The following is a 15,037-nucleotide window of genomic DNA, read 5'->3' on the forward strand; positions in this document are numbered from 1 at the left end:
TTTTGTGCTACCAAAAATTGGGTATTTTAAGCCAAAACATGATTTTTTCCCCCCTACCACAGTCAAAGCCATTTTTATGTTCCTAACCTAATCATGCTCTCTCCACGGTGCTGTTGAGAAACGTTACGTTTTTAACATTTCACAGAACAATATACTTATGTAATGTATCTGAGGTTTGTAGGAAATACAAAACAACCTTTTTTTCTGGTGATTTGTCATTTTGTGCAGACATTCATGATTACCAGAGGATGAATCATACTGACTTGGTTGATAGTCTGACTTTTCCTTAAGAGACAGCAGCGGGCTTATAAGTCCTTTTTTTGTTTTTTTTCAGTGAAATATGTACATGAATTTATCTTTAGTACTGCCATGAGGTTGGCATCTGTCTTTTTGAGTCAAATGTCTCAGCAGTTATTGGATGGATTACCATGATATGTAACCATGTCCTCACTAGGCTGAACTGTAATAACTTTGGTGATCCCTTAACTTTTCATCAGACTTAAAGTCTTAATTTGTCCGATTCTTTTGTTCAAAAGAAAATACCTTACTCAATACCTAACCAAACTACTGACGTTCCGATCATTCGCAGCTTTACTTTGTGTTTCGTACTGGTTAGCAAATGTTAGCATGCTAACAAGCTAAACTACGATGGTGAATGTGATCAGCATTATACCTGCTAAACATCAAAATGTTAACACTGTAACTGTAAGCATGTTAGCATGCAGATGTTAGCGTTTAGCCCTAACTGGATCGCGGTAGACTCTGTGCTATGAATTAAATAACTGATCAACAAATAATTCCAAGAGTCACAGATTATTAATTAGCCGTTACAAGTACATACCTTTGATTCTCCACAAAGTGGGGATACTGAGACAGAGGCAGATACGGTATATAGCAACAACATATTTCAGTTTCACAATAATGGAGTTAAAAATCATGCAGCATATCCTTTACTTCACCTCTCTCATCTCTAACTGACTCTAACATTAACAAGCCTAAGTGTAACATATATATTGGCACCGACTGTGATGCTAATGTGGAATCTGTTTATTAAAACCATTTATTCATGTGTTAAATATTCATGGGTCAGTTTGCAAGATGCTTTGAGGACGGGCCTGGCTGCACAGTCCGAATTACAGCAAACACTCACCGAGACAGAAAACCACCTACAGGATTGTAAATTAATATGTGCTGAAAGCTCACTGGAAAAGGTGGACACTCGGACAGTTCAGTCCAATTAAACAGGCTGAATGTGTACGCATTGTGACAGGCCTGTGGCTGCCGCTGCCAGAGCATCAAATGGCTTCAGACTTGTACTCTATCTGTGTTTGCATTATAGAAACATTACATACACTAAAGGGCTGGAGGCCTGTGGCCTGCATTAATTATTCAACCTTCTTGGCAAGACATACAGCACAATCAAATAGCCTATTTGAAACTGTCAACACAAATCAAGTAAAGCAAGTAGTATTTTGCATACATTTTTACAGTATATGTAAAGTCAGACAGGGTTTAAAAAAAAAAGTCTGTGACACTTAAACGTCTCAACAGTCTGAACCCAGTTGGGGCGATGATTAACATTTCTCAAACACCGCTGGAGTGCAATTTATTCCTCGCGGGTGGATGAGCAGTGCTTATGGGATATTTGCAGTGATTTTCTCCGAGATTACAGAAAGGAGTGAAAACAAGCTCGTCACTTTTGTGCGGGCGCCTTCGTTTCAGCCAACTCACAAAATTAAATGAGTCACATGGAGCCAACGGAGGCAATTTTACAGCAGATGGAGTCAAAAAACGCTCCAAGAAACCTTGAACTGTGAAGATGATGCAGTCGTGGTTAACAGCTCAGCAACTGTGTCCTATTTTGGAACTACTGTTCTCATCAGTGTGAGATATTTCTATCAGAACAAAGCAAAAGTTCAAGGAGAGTGTGAAGCAAATTCTTCCAGGAGATGCCTTTGATGCATGGCCCTTTTGCTCTCTTGCTATTTTTTTTTTTTTTTTTTTTTTAAGTAGCATAACAAAACAAAACATGGAATAACTCCTGAGATAGAAATAAATATTGTAAATCTCTCTATGAAGTTATCAGGCTTCCAGCATCCAACTGCTCCTTGTGTAAATTCCCAGAAAAGTCTTCTCTGTGTCTCTCCAAACATGGTCAGTAATGGTGCTCACATGTTTTGCCTCAACTGTGACCCAGCGATGCTAAAACAACAATAAAACCATTCATATTTCAAGACTATGCTTAGATCCATTAAATGCTTCATCTTACTTCATGTCCTCTCAGGTAAACAGATAAAAAAAAATAAAAACAGGCACCATTAGGGAACAAGGAGCAAGCACACATCCGTAAGTAAGTATAAAAAAATAATTCAATGTTAATACCCATATTTTATAGTTAGGAAACTCAATTAAGTACAAATTATTTCTTACTTACATATCAGGGCATGATTTCTGATTGACAAAGCAACACACGATTTAAAATCTAAGATTGAGTGATCCTCTTCCTTAATCAAGTGTTATTGATCCAAACAGGTCAATAATGCTCTTTTTTTTCCGTTGGCCCTGTTAATAACCTCCGACCTCTGACCTGGTGATAACCTCTGGGTCAACACGATTTTCTCTGATCATGTGATCATTGAATTTGTCCCGCCTGCACTCTTCTCTCACAATCTGTCACACATTCTGATGCTCAATGAGCCAGAGGGACGCGTCCGCACACCATGCCCTCATCAATCACCTCCCAAGGAGACGCATTCATGAGGGAGACTGAATAAACGCCACCTCCGCGAAGGGGACAACAGGAAACTTTTTAAAGGACGCCTCCTCTGACATCTACTTTTCAGAGTGAGCAATTGCAAACGCCACTTTGAATCCTGATAGTGTCTCTGCCCCGTGTCGAGGTCCACTCTGTCTCTTCAGCCAGCCTCTGAACTCCTCAGGCTGGATAAGTAATGTTTGGTCACACAGAGCCCGCTGCTCTCAATGAAAAAACATTTAGACGGTCTGCCGAGGATGAAGCGGCTGTCACATCCACCACCACAACAATAAAAATAACCACAGCTGTAAAAAACACAATGTGTTTGTAAGCCAAAAGGATCAGAGGGAATACTTGACAATCTGAAAACACAGTTTTGGTTATATGAATATATTATTCTGAGCTATAGTTGTCTATGTTGTTGTCTAACAAATGGATTGACATCAGCATTTAACCTCTGAAGCCTGAGAAATTGCTTTGATTTCTTTCAAAAAAATATGAGAAACCATAACATAACAAGCCATAACAAGCACCTTGGCAAAAAGTGCCTTGCAAACTATTCCTACAATTTTCTTCATTAAATATTTAAAATTATGTTACAGAAAAACAAGTACATTTTTTTAGCACTCTCTTGAGGTAATTTCTTTATTTTTTGTTTTTTCTTCCTTTTTTCTTATTTTCAGATAATATTCTTATAACTCTTATTTCTTTTTATTTATTATTTTATTTGTTTTATTTATTTAATTTATCTTTTTTTCAGCCCTCACGTTTTTGTGATAAATTGAGCAAATTTGCTTACATATCAAAGGGTTAAAAGTATAGTGAGATTGTACAACAGTCAGAAAACGTGTTTTTTTTTAACTTGTGTGATTTTTTTTTTTTTTGATCATTCTGTTTCATCTCTAAATATGGACATTTCACTGCGTGGCAGCAGATGTTTTAGTCATGCCACAAATAAACGAATGTGTGGGAAACCCTGCATATGTTCCAAGCTTTCCGAATAAAAAAAAATAATTCTACATTTTCTAGATTCAATGCATTTCCAGTCCAAAATATCTACAGAAACATCATCACACCAGCGTCAAATCCGATGCAGTGTGATCAGTATGAAAAATATGCCAGCCTCATCCGTTTCTCACAGATTCTTCACACACTGAGCGCCTCTGCGGTGGGAACCCATGATGAAGCGGCAAAAGCTAGATTCAGTGTCCTGACCAGAGAACAGTGATGGGCTTTGTTCCCGCTTTGCTCCCATGGGACCCAGTTTGGCCGATGGTAATGGGCTTGTGTCCATATGGGGGGATCCAGGCCATCATCCAACATACAGGGACCCTCCATTAAGAGGACACTTCCTCGGCTATAGAGGCAAATCACATTAAGAGCGTCGCCCTGAGGGAGATTAATAAAGTTGCTGATGTGCTTTTGACTTGAATGCCATGATGATGATGATGATGATGATGATGATGATGATGATGATGATGATGATAAGTATATGGATGAAGCAACTAGTGAGGACTGATTAGATGCTAAAAGATGATGCAACTTTACCAGGTTTACACCCTCTGACCTTTGATTTAAGGCTTAAATAAGCAGAAAATTAGCATTTTCCATCTTACCCTTAGAGATACCTAACAATGCAAGATCTCCACCCCCAGTTTCCTGCACAATTATTTGTACCAGTTTGCCATGATTAAAACATCTGCCACCACAAATAGATTTTCTTTTTTTACCAACTGGACTGTTAAGTCAATGTTAAAATAAATATACCTAATAATAAAATAAGATAAATAATATACTTTTCACTGCACCATACTCTCGGAACGTAACATGTACTCTGTGCACAGATGGAGCAGCAGAACATCAGGTTCATTGAAAGCGAAAATTTACGGTTCAATGCGTCTGCTCCTTTCATCAACGTGATCAGCTCTGACTGGATCGACAGATTAATTATCCACCCAGCAACTTAAAAAACTGCTGCTGAAGGAAAAAGAACTGACCAAGAGCTCTGCCTGTACTGTGATTACAGACCTGAAAAAAACTTCAAATTTAGAGAGGGGACACACACACTTTAAAAAAACAAAATAAAACTCATAATTAAGTTTCTTTCACCTCCTTCGTATTTGAGGAAGAAGCATGTCTCAAGATCAGGAAAAAATTCAACCAAATATATCTGCATAGCAAGATACCACCAGAAGTAAATACAAAAATAAGTTTTGGAATTTGGGCAAAGTAGCCCTTTAATCAGGAGAACCTGGTTTTATTTGCATTTTATACAAAGAAAAAGTTTCTTTCTGGGATTACCATGTGTCCATTCCTGCCCTACAAGGTCCACAGCTGCAGCACGAGTGCTTCAAACGCACACCCATGCGTTATTAAGCTTGTCAATCAGCTGCCAGTTCACCGCAACCCTCACATCCAGTCCGGCAGCCAGCCGGCCAGGCAGGCAGGCAGTCGGCCGGGCCAGACGAGAGAACAGCTGGCCGCCACTTTCAACTCACCGAGGCTACCTGGCTTGGCATCGACTGCTAGCGACGGACACATCTCTGCCAAATGCTGCATGTGGCGGGACGGATGGACAGGCTGTACCCAGAGAGCGAGGTGAGGGAAGGGATAGGCCCCGCAAAACGCTGCTCCAAGAGGTCAGCTTAGACAAACCTTTGGCTGAGCATCCTTTAAAGCCTCACAATCAGCTCCATCACTCCAGAGCTAGAGTGGATGACGGCGGAGCAGTTTAATGGCGCTAATAAGGCCCGGGGAGACAGGTGACATCATCCTGTAGGTCGAGCGGTGACACAGCCACCCAAAAAGAAGTGGAAGCGGGGCAGAATTACTCCACTGACATTACAATCCGAATTTAACTGTCAGGGAGACGTGGGGCCGATGAATAATATTCAAAGCAGTCGCCTGCATGCGTGTGTGTGTGTGTGAGCTTAATATGCACGATTATAAGTGTGAGCGCATACATCTGAGGATGATTGACTGAAAGGGGAGAGTTATTAAGCCTTCCTCTCTGTGTGATTTCGGCCCCTCTGTGATTTCCTCATCATCAGCCCATGTCAGTGTCACCATCAGGTGGAGGAGCAGTGATCACTGGTGCTGGACGGAGGTGAAGGCAATCAATAGTTGACTTCAGGGGGGCGCAGGCGGGAAAAGACAGCCATCACTGAGCTCATCATCAGGCTGCACGCACACACCCCTCCGGGACATTGTATATGATGTGGACTCATCAACATGGACTCGGCGCTGTCAGTCCATCTGTCGGAGCGCGCTGCATTAGGCCCGTATATGATGCTATATATTATCCCTTTCAAGAAATTTACTGCGGCAATTGAGGTTAAACGCGAGGGCTGAAAGGTGAAAACCAAGAATTCTGCAGGGTAAACCCCTAAACAAGGATCTCCTCATTCCCACCGTGCCCCTTCTTTGCCTTTTCCCTGCTACAGAGCAGTGGTGGAATCTGAGTACATATACTCATATATGATTTTGAAGTACCTGTACTTTAATTTAGTATTTTACTTTTTATGCTGCTTTATACTTTTATCCGGACTACATCTAAGGGAGAAATTTGGTACTTTTTATCTCACCGCAGTAATCTGACAGCTTTAATTACTTTACAAAGTGAGATTTTTGCATTAAAAACATGAAGAGTTTATAAAATATGACTTTATGTTATAAATTCAATTACCAAACTGTTTATACAAATACAGCTGCAAAATTAGATTGATTAATCAATTAGCAGATAGACAGAAAATATATTTTCTTATTTTTTAATTTGTTTTTTTTAATTTTTTTTATTTTAGTGTTTTTAGATATATTTTGAGTTTCCCAGGTTTTGTTGTTTGGGTGGGTTTTTTTTTCAAAAATGTTTGAGGAGCTTTTTTGGGGGTGTTTTTTTCTATTTTTTTATTCTATTCTATTTTATTTTTTTTTTGTGGGGTTTTTGAGTGTTTTTCTATTTCCCTTATAATTTAGAATTTTTGGATTTGTACTTTAGTTTTTCTACACTGCATACTTAAAAAAAAAAAAAAAATACTTTTGGTACATGTTCCTGAATATATTTTATTTAAGTACCATTGTCAAAGCAGGACTTTTACTGCAACAGTATTTTCAAAGTGTGGTATTAGCACTTTTACTTAAGTAAAACATCGGAATACTTCTACCACTGCTACAGAGCAATACAGCTGATGTGACAACAATTATTAGGACACTAGGGAGGACAAAGCAGAGCGCCTGATTTAAGTACTCACAGTTTTTCCAGGGCAGCCAAGCCATAGAAGGAGCCATTCCTCAGCAGGGAGATCTTGTTGTTACTCAGGTTTCTGTTTAGGGGCAAAAATTAAAAAAAAAGATGTGAGGGAAAGAAGATGAGGTGAGAATGCAGAACAAGTAAAGCACATATAAAAAGAGCTGCGGGAGAAATTATAAAATCACTGATAAATTGTTTATCCTCTGACTGTCAATATGCCGGCAAAAGGCAAGGATTTACGTCTGATGAGATTGCGGATACAAATTACTCATCCTGACCACGTCTGTCTTGTTTATGGACGTTGGTGGTTAAGATGGGTAATGATCCTACACCCAAGCTCCACTCCTCCATGTCAAAATATCCGCCTGATAGAAAACCCCTACAGAAACACCGCTTCAGCATAATTCAACCATCCATTGCTCACATTACAACAGCAAACGAATCGATGAAACGCACCGCAGGGATCTTTAAGTGATGAATTAATATTCAGAGGCGATGCAGCGCCTCCATTGTGATTATTTCAGTGACAGTCGTCGCTGTTTCCTTTTTTTTTTTGCTCTTTTTTTTTAAATGAATTATGTCTGAACACAAAAACTATATGTTCTTTGAATTATGCATTTGTCCAGCACGAAAAAGAGAACTTGGACAGGACTTCCTGCTGAGTGTTACTGCAAGGCACAAACACACAAAACTGTGTCACATTATTCAACACACTGGGCCTCAAGACTTGAGTTTTCCCTCAAATACACCAGAGTGCAAACACAGACACACAGACACACACACATGCACCGACGCAGACTATACTTGTGAGGTGTCTCTCTGTTTTATTCCCCCCCGAGTCTCCCCTTAATCATGAGTACTCTAATTTTAACCTTCAACCTTTGAAACCTGAATCGACAGCTTTCAGACGCCTTTCACAAGAATTGAAACCTTTGAAACTTGAGCAAATTGGTTTGATTTCTCTCAAAAACATGCGGAAAAAAGGGAATCAACACCATGACATGAAATGTCTCTGTAATATGGCTGTGAAATATTATCACGATATTCTAGGTTTTTTTTGCGAAAACAATATTCTTCACAATATGACAGAAAATACTGAGAATATTTAAATATTAATTTTGCAACATGAGTGTGTTACAGATGTAAATGTCAACATAAATGTAGATCACCTTCAAATAATCAGTACAAATGAGCAAAAATGATCTCTCAGTTCTTTAGTTTGTAAACAACAACAGAAATTCAGAGTGAGATCCAGATTCTGTATAAATATTATCGCAACAAAATAAAATTGATCAAAAAATACACATCCAAATAATCTCCAAATATAAATTGTCTTTATCTATAACTAGTATATATATACATGACGGAGCTGTTTTCTCCACCTGGACCTGTATGTGCTGCTATTTTCCCACCAATATACCGCCATTATCACGATATGAATTAATCTCATCAAATTAGAAATCATGCTGATATTATCGTAGACAAAATGATAAGGTACACCCCAATCCTCAAATTGCAAAAAATAGTAAAAGGTGACTTCATAATTAGTTAACACAAAAAAAGGGAGAAAGAATCATTTGAAACTAAAAGCAACTAAAAGAAAAGTACATTTACAATTACTTATTTAAAAATATGTATTATTATTATTCATATATTATTTTTGTATTTTATTCTAGCATTTTTCAGGTCTTTTGTTTTACTTTCACTTTTTTTGTCTTTGTTTTCTAATTACAGGTAATTTTCTTGTAACTTATTACTAATTTCTTGCTTTTTTAAAAGTCATTTTTGTTTAAGTTTCTCATTGCCTTTTTTTCTATGCTTTTATAAGAAAAAAGGCAATTTGCTGAGGTTTCAAAGGGTTAACCCACAAAACCCAAGTCTTGTAGAAACGAGAATGACACATTGTTAACTAAACAGGAAGTCTAACAACACTAAAACACACAGTCTACAGTGCGTACAGTACAGTCCGCAGATTTGATCCCACAGTGACTTGTTAGACCACATCAGGCCTGTGTTACCTGCTGCTGGAGTGTCCGGTCTACTCGTCCACCCAGTTAATAACTTCCACTGTTTGTCCAAACACTGCGATACCAAAAGACTTAACAGGTAGAGCTGTGCACCACATGAGGATAAAGACATGTGTTTGGTTACTGGCAAAGGCAGCTAGCTGTGTGTAAATCCTTACCAATGATTCAAAATATTTTCCGTAAAGCAAATAATGAACGAGATGAAATTCAATAAAACAGAAACAATGATTTTTTTTTTTTAACTGCATTCATAAACTACCCAAAGTTTAAAGGTCATGAAATAGAATTTCTCGATCAGCTTCTCACTTCTCACAACATTTTCTACCAGTGTTTCCACGTTTTTCTCTTGAGAGCTTTCAGTCTGTGCTGTTTTGTCTGAGTTCTTCTCGCTGGTTTGAGGTGCAGCGCTCAGTGAGAAATAGGTGACGTCATGTACATCTGTGCACCAATCAGTCAGAATTCAACAATCCCATACTGACACCGGATAGATGAATCAGGTATTGGTCGATCTATTTAACTCATCTCAAAGTTTACTTCTTCTACTACACGCATGCATATTAGACTGTTTAAAATAATTTATGTATCTATGACAATACACAGACAAATTTAACAAATAAGTGGTAAACATAGCAACAAAAGCAAGCTGTGGAGACCAAAACAGAGATAAAACAAGAGTGCATTCGGGCATGCGTTAATGGTGAAGCTATCAAACATTCAGTGACTTAAAATGACTTCTGTGCCAGTCTTTGCGCACATTCACTGTCACAACTTACTGTGATTGTTATGTTTCAGTTGAAATGAGGACTCAAATGCAGGACTCCAAAACAGACAGGCGAGAAAACTTAAAATAAAACCAAAAATGAATCTGAAAACAAACGGGGTTGTCAGAATGAAAGCAAAGATGAACTCAGGAAGGTAGTGACGCAGGCTGAGAAAACAACTAATCACCCAAAAGAAAGGCTGAAGGGTGGGCACGGGCACAAGGAGAGAAACATGGGGATTGGCTGTCAACAAGTGTGTAGCAGGCAACAGCGGGTGGAGCATACAAGACTAAAACAGAGCAGGTGTGCAGGGAAGACTCTGGGAACAGAGAAGGACTAACGAGACTGACAGAAGACAGGCGTGACATAAAACAGGTGAGAAACACACAAAAGCAGGAAGTGACACAAGAAACGACACTTGAGGATCTTGACTTTCAACGTAAAACAGAATAAACTACAACAAACAAAACCTATGATCATGACAGTGTGTTCTGAATCACAGTTTTTCTTTTTACCTTCAGCAGGTACCGCGGCTGCCCTTACACAGTATGTACTGTTGCATGAAGTACGCACACAGATATGCTACTTCTTCATAGCACCGCCCCCTGAACTTTGACACGCTCGCTCATACATCTGTTACCATGACGATAAAGCCAAATGCCATTTACCAAGCTTGTCAGAGACTGAGGTCAACCTGCAGAGCTCTGATGTTGCTACTTTGCAATGCATGTCTGAAGTTATATCTGCATACATTGTAAATTCTAACAATTTATATTCAGTGAAATTAACCAACATCTGCATTTCTATATCAGTCTTTTCCCTTTTTTCTTTTTGTCACTGGTTATCTTTATGATTTCTTTGATCACTTAAACAATTTATATTCTTATCATTGCTATTCAACTGGTCATTAGTCACTTTCATGCGCTGTCATCTATCGTCACAGCATTAGATAACAAGTTCTTATGTGTTTGTAGCTCAGATGATGTGACATATCTTCCACTGCGCAGAGGATTGTGGGTTAGAATAGCTACAAAAGCATGCTGGTTTACAAAGGCTACTGCAAAATCGGACAGGATGTGGAAGAACATCATGGTGTTTTTGGCATACTGCATTTGAAAAATGATGTATTGGGACATACTAAATCTTTTTCTGACATACTATATAGTATGGTAGTACAGGTATTCAAGCTGAACTGCGCCTCACCTGGAAAGAGGACTAAAGCAGGAGGTTGTGACAAAAAATCAGGTCGGACAGTTTTTTGAGTTTTCCAGCAGCCTTCGGTCTTTACATCCTGCACGATTTGATTCCAATTCATTAACATCTTATCAGATCCGTATATCAGTTTGTTCACAATCTCTTGTTGTAATTATGACACAGTAACCTTTGACAAAGCGATCTGTAATTTCTGCTCATTTCACACACCCCACAAAAACACAGAGTTTCATACAAAGCTGTAAGCTACATTCCAACAGGACTGGCGGCTAATGATTTATACTGCGCTTATTCTACTGCCCAGATTCACATCATTTTAAATACACCTTGGACGGCGTTTCTAGATTTCATATCTGCTGAAATATTGATTACTCCAGCCAGCTCTTAAATCATCCGCTGCAGGGCTGCTCTGTCTCCGTGACGCTGTGGATTTGTGCATGCCCATGTGATCTGCTGGCAACACAGAGCGCTTCTTTGCATGTGTGATGTCGCGTATCTCCTGTCAGCATATGACCACCCACACCCCCCCACACACACACACACAGACACACACACACTTGCGCAAGGTCAGATCCTTTCGTCACCATCCCCCACCACTTTCCTATCTTCTTTTAACAAGGTTCTGGGAGTGATCGCTCAGGTTTAGATAGAGAGGGGTAATTGGGATGTGTCACCGCTCTCTGTGACGACTGAGCGCTCGTTATGGCTGCAGGGAACGTACACTCAATTTTAACCCTAGGATTAAGGAGTGGGATCCCACAATGCATTGTGCTGAACGGGCAAATTGCTGGCCAAACTGCTAGGGGAGCAGAGCGGAAGTGTGTACTCTGAAAACATCACGCTGAAGACTCACACTGCTCAAACACACATGCGAGCTAGTTATAAACTGAGAATGAGAAACATTTGGTCAATTTGGTCACAGGAATGTATAAAAATTGTGCATTTTTTCCTCACGAAACCAGACAAGAAAGACAGATTTTGCACATTTCTAGTAAGTATATTTTGTTACTTTAACAAGCTTGCATATTCTTTTGGGGGGAAAGTACCCATCTCTCCCCCAGAGTGATAACAGTTGTTTTGGCACAAGATGCAGGGCTGAAACTAGGAAGTCCCCTCTCAGCGAAAGGCCAGGATGGACACAAACTTGTGTCAGCAAATTCATGTCAACATCCAAGGTTGTATTTACATTTGGTTCTGCCCCAAAAGTGAACTTCTGAGAATATCAATTTCCTCAGAATTAGACACATATACAAAAGCACTAGTGTCCAAAAGTCAGATCGTAAAAGATAGTGCTGAGCATGTCAGGACAAAATCAGCAGAGCCAGATCAATACACATAGGAGATAGGCTACATGTAATTGTAGCAGTTAGATGAGATAACTGACTGATCCCTACACGCAGCCTCCCTTAGTTACTGTTGCTACGCCTGTCAGGCTTCCTGTTTTAGCAAGAGGCACATGTGCAGTTTACAGCGTTAACACAGGCAGAAATATCACTCAAAATTTATAGTTTTTGTTTTTTAATTGGTTTAGATATAAACTCAGGCAAGCTTTTCATTTCAACCAATTTTATCGGTTGAAATGACGGATGTTGCCAGAATATTTGCTTTAGCTAAAAATGCTACGACGCCGTTGGCTGAAAACTCTTCAACTGACTTTTTAATGTTTTCCACTGATTTGTTTCAGTATGACGAATCTATTAAGGTCTACAAATAAGCACACAATAGATATCTATTGGATATAATGCTAAAAGACAGAGAATAAAGCTAAATGTAACAGGCAATATGTTAACATCTAGATGACATAAAGTAGCCTAAGGAGCAGCATTGGTCATGTAGGCCTATGGCGTGATTAGGCCTAGTACCTATAATTTATAGTTAGCTGATATCACGCCCCGTGTCTTTGTAAATAATATTAGGTTATCGTCATCTTGACACAAAGCTCTCTGACAGAAGGAAATTGCAGCAGATATGAGCCAGTATGGAGTCAACTGGACATGGCGAGAAACTACTTGGAAGACTTAAGTCTGGTTCAATTTCACAGTATTTCATGCACAGATTTATTGAAAAATAACCAAAAGCCTCATTATAGTATTTTAATGTCATTTTTTTGGCTTTGTGGTTAAGCACTGTTGCCTCACAGCAAGAGGGTCTCTGGTTCGAATCCCGGTTGGAACGGGGTTCGGTCCGGGCGGGGGCCCTTCTGTGTGGAGTTTGCATGTTCTCCCCGTGTCCGCGTGGGTTCTCTCCGGTGGGTCCTCCCACGGTCCAAAGACATGCAGCTCAGGTTAATTGATGACTCTAAATTGCCCTTAGGTGTGACTGTGAGCATGTATGGTTGTTCGTCTATATGTGTCGGCCCTGCGGTAGTCTGGCGAACTGTCCAGGGTGTACCCCGCCTTCCGCCCGATGACAGCTGGGATTGGCTCCAGCCCCCCCGCGACCCTTACGAGGACAAGCGGTTACAGAAAATGACTGACTGACTAATAAATCTACCTTTTACCTTATAAGAGGTAGGCTAATTAGCAAGATAAAGGATGTATAAAGAGAACTGCAGAATTCGGGTAGGGGCATTGTTCACTCGAATGAATATTGCACAGTGTTGCATGTAGCCAAAAGAAGTTCAACATCCTGAGTACAAAATTACCCAGATCTTCCAAATCATTGGGCTCACAGGGCAGGCACGCTGCAGACTTTTGCAAGACAAACGGCTAACTTAGGCTAGACTAGAGAAACGGTGGAATATATGGAAATACAGTACTCATAGTACCAGACAGCCTTGCAGAAACGTCACAGCTACAGCGCTGCATTTTGGCGAGGTTGACATCATGTGCTGCTCACACATGCAGTGTATTCCAGGTGTAACAGTTTAGCCCTCTGCTGATTTTAATGGGTTGCAGCTTTTCTAGACTTCCGAAACGCTATTTGACAATGAACAAGTCACTTTGAAAAGGTCTGAAATTTTAACACAAATGTCCACTGATTTACAAATGTCTCTTTTACAATGTCAGTCAACAAGGAAAAGTCATCTTGGGCCCAATTGCTTCATGTGACCAAAAAAAAAAGTTGTAATTCCACTGTATGTCCACTACGAAAATTTGCTTCAAAGCACAGCACACTTCCTTGGGGGCCTCAGACAGAGGTGCTAATGTTTGAGAAATCCAAAGCTTCATAGGCCTGTTGTGGCTCGTCACAGTTTCTATTGGACAATGGCTCTTCGGGGACTGGAGATTGGCAAACAAGAGTCAGACATGTGAGAGCTTGTAAATTTCAGTGAGCCAAAATACCTCTTTTTCCACAAATCAGTCGGAACAGTTCTACCTAAGCTGTGTGGGAATGAACCGCAAGATTTACAGGCAGCCATTTAGGGAGGCAAAAAGTGAGTAAGCAACAATTCATATGGATTTTTATTGTTGTTGATCCACACATCAATATCCTACTGGGGCTCTGTCAGTTTGGATTCATCTTGACACAAAGCTCTCCGAGAGCAGAAAATTGCAGCAGATATGAGCCAGCATGGAGTCAACTGGACATGGTGAGAAACTACTTGGACGCCTGAGTGGGTCAATTTCACAATATTTCACACACAGATTTATAGAAAAATAACCAAAGCCTTCATTATAGTCCCAGTTTCTGCAGCCAGTGAAATTTACTCAGTCATTTCCAGGGCCTAACTGTAAAATAGACTCACTTCAAGCCCTTTTTTTTCTAAGCCCCATATGGATGGTGTGATTAAGTGAAGGTAGTCAACACTGAGATCATGAGATACCAGTGCTGTCACTGTGTTTTGTCCCAGGTCTCCCTTCTGTTCCCCAGACCACTACACCTCCCTCTGCGGACGGACGTCCCACTCAGGGACAGGCAGCCTCTGTTTGTGCAAACTCAAGCGTGTCCTGTGCTGTGCTATGCTGCATGCATGTGTGTGTGTGTTTGTGCGTGCGCGTCTGCTCGCCGACCTCTGCATGCCTATCTCAGGCTTCTGCGTAACGTCCAGGAAATCACAGGAAAAACAGAATTGAACATTGTGTAAACAGCCCCT

General features: G+C 40.1%; 1 protein-coding gene across 2 annotated transcripts in view; it reads right to left on the reverse strand.

Annotated features, from left to right (window-relative positions):
- Positions 1 to 15,037, reverse strand: part of adgra1b (adhesion G protein-coupled receptor A1b) — a 266,720-nt gene that overhangs the window by 190,355 nt on the left and 61,328 nt on the right. For both annotated transcript variants that reach the window (XM_088086276.1, XM_042501884.2), the window contains one exon: positions 7,003 to 7,074. In XM_088086276.1, coding sequence (XP_087942402.1) covers positions 7,003 to 7,074 — 72 coding nt within the window. The remainder of the gene's footprint in view (positions 1 to 7,002; positions 7,075 to 15,037) is intronic.

Source organism: Plectropomus leopardus, chromosome 13 (assembly GCF_026936395.1).
Source record: "Plectropomus leopardus strain MGB_pleo_1.0 chromosome 13, ASM2693639v1, whole genome shotgun sequence".
NCBI lineage: Eukaryota > Metazoa > Chordata > Actinopteri > Perciformes > Serranidae > Plectropomus > Plectropomus leopardus.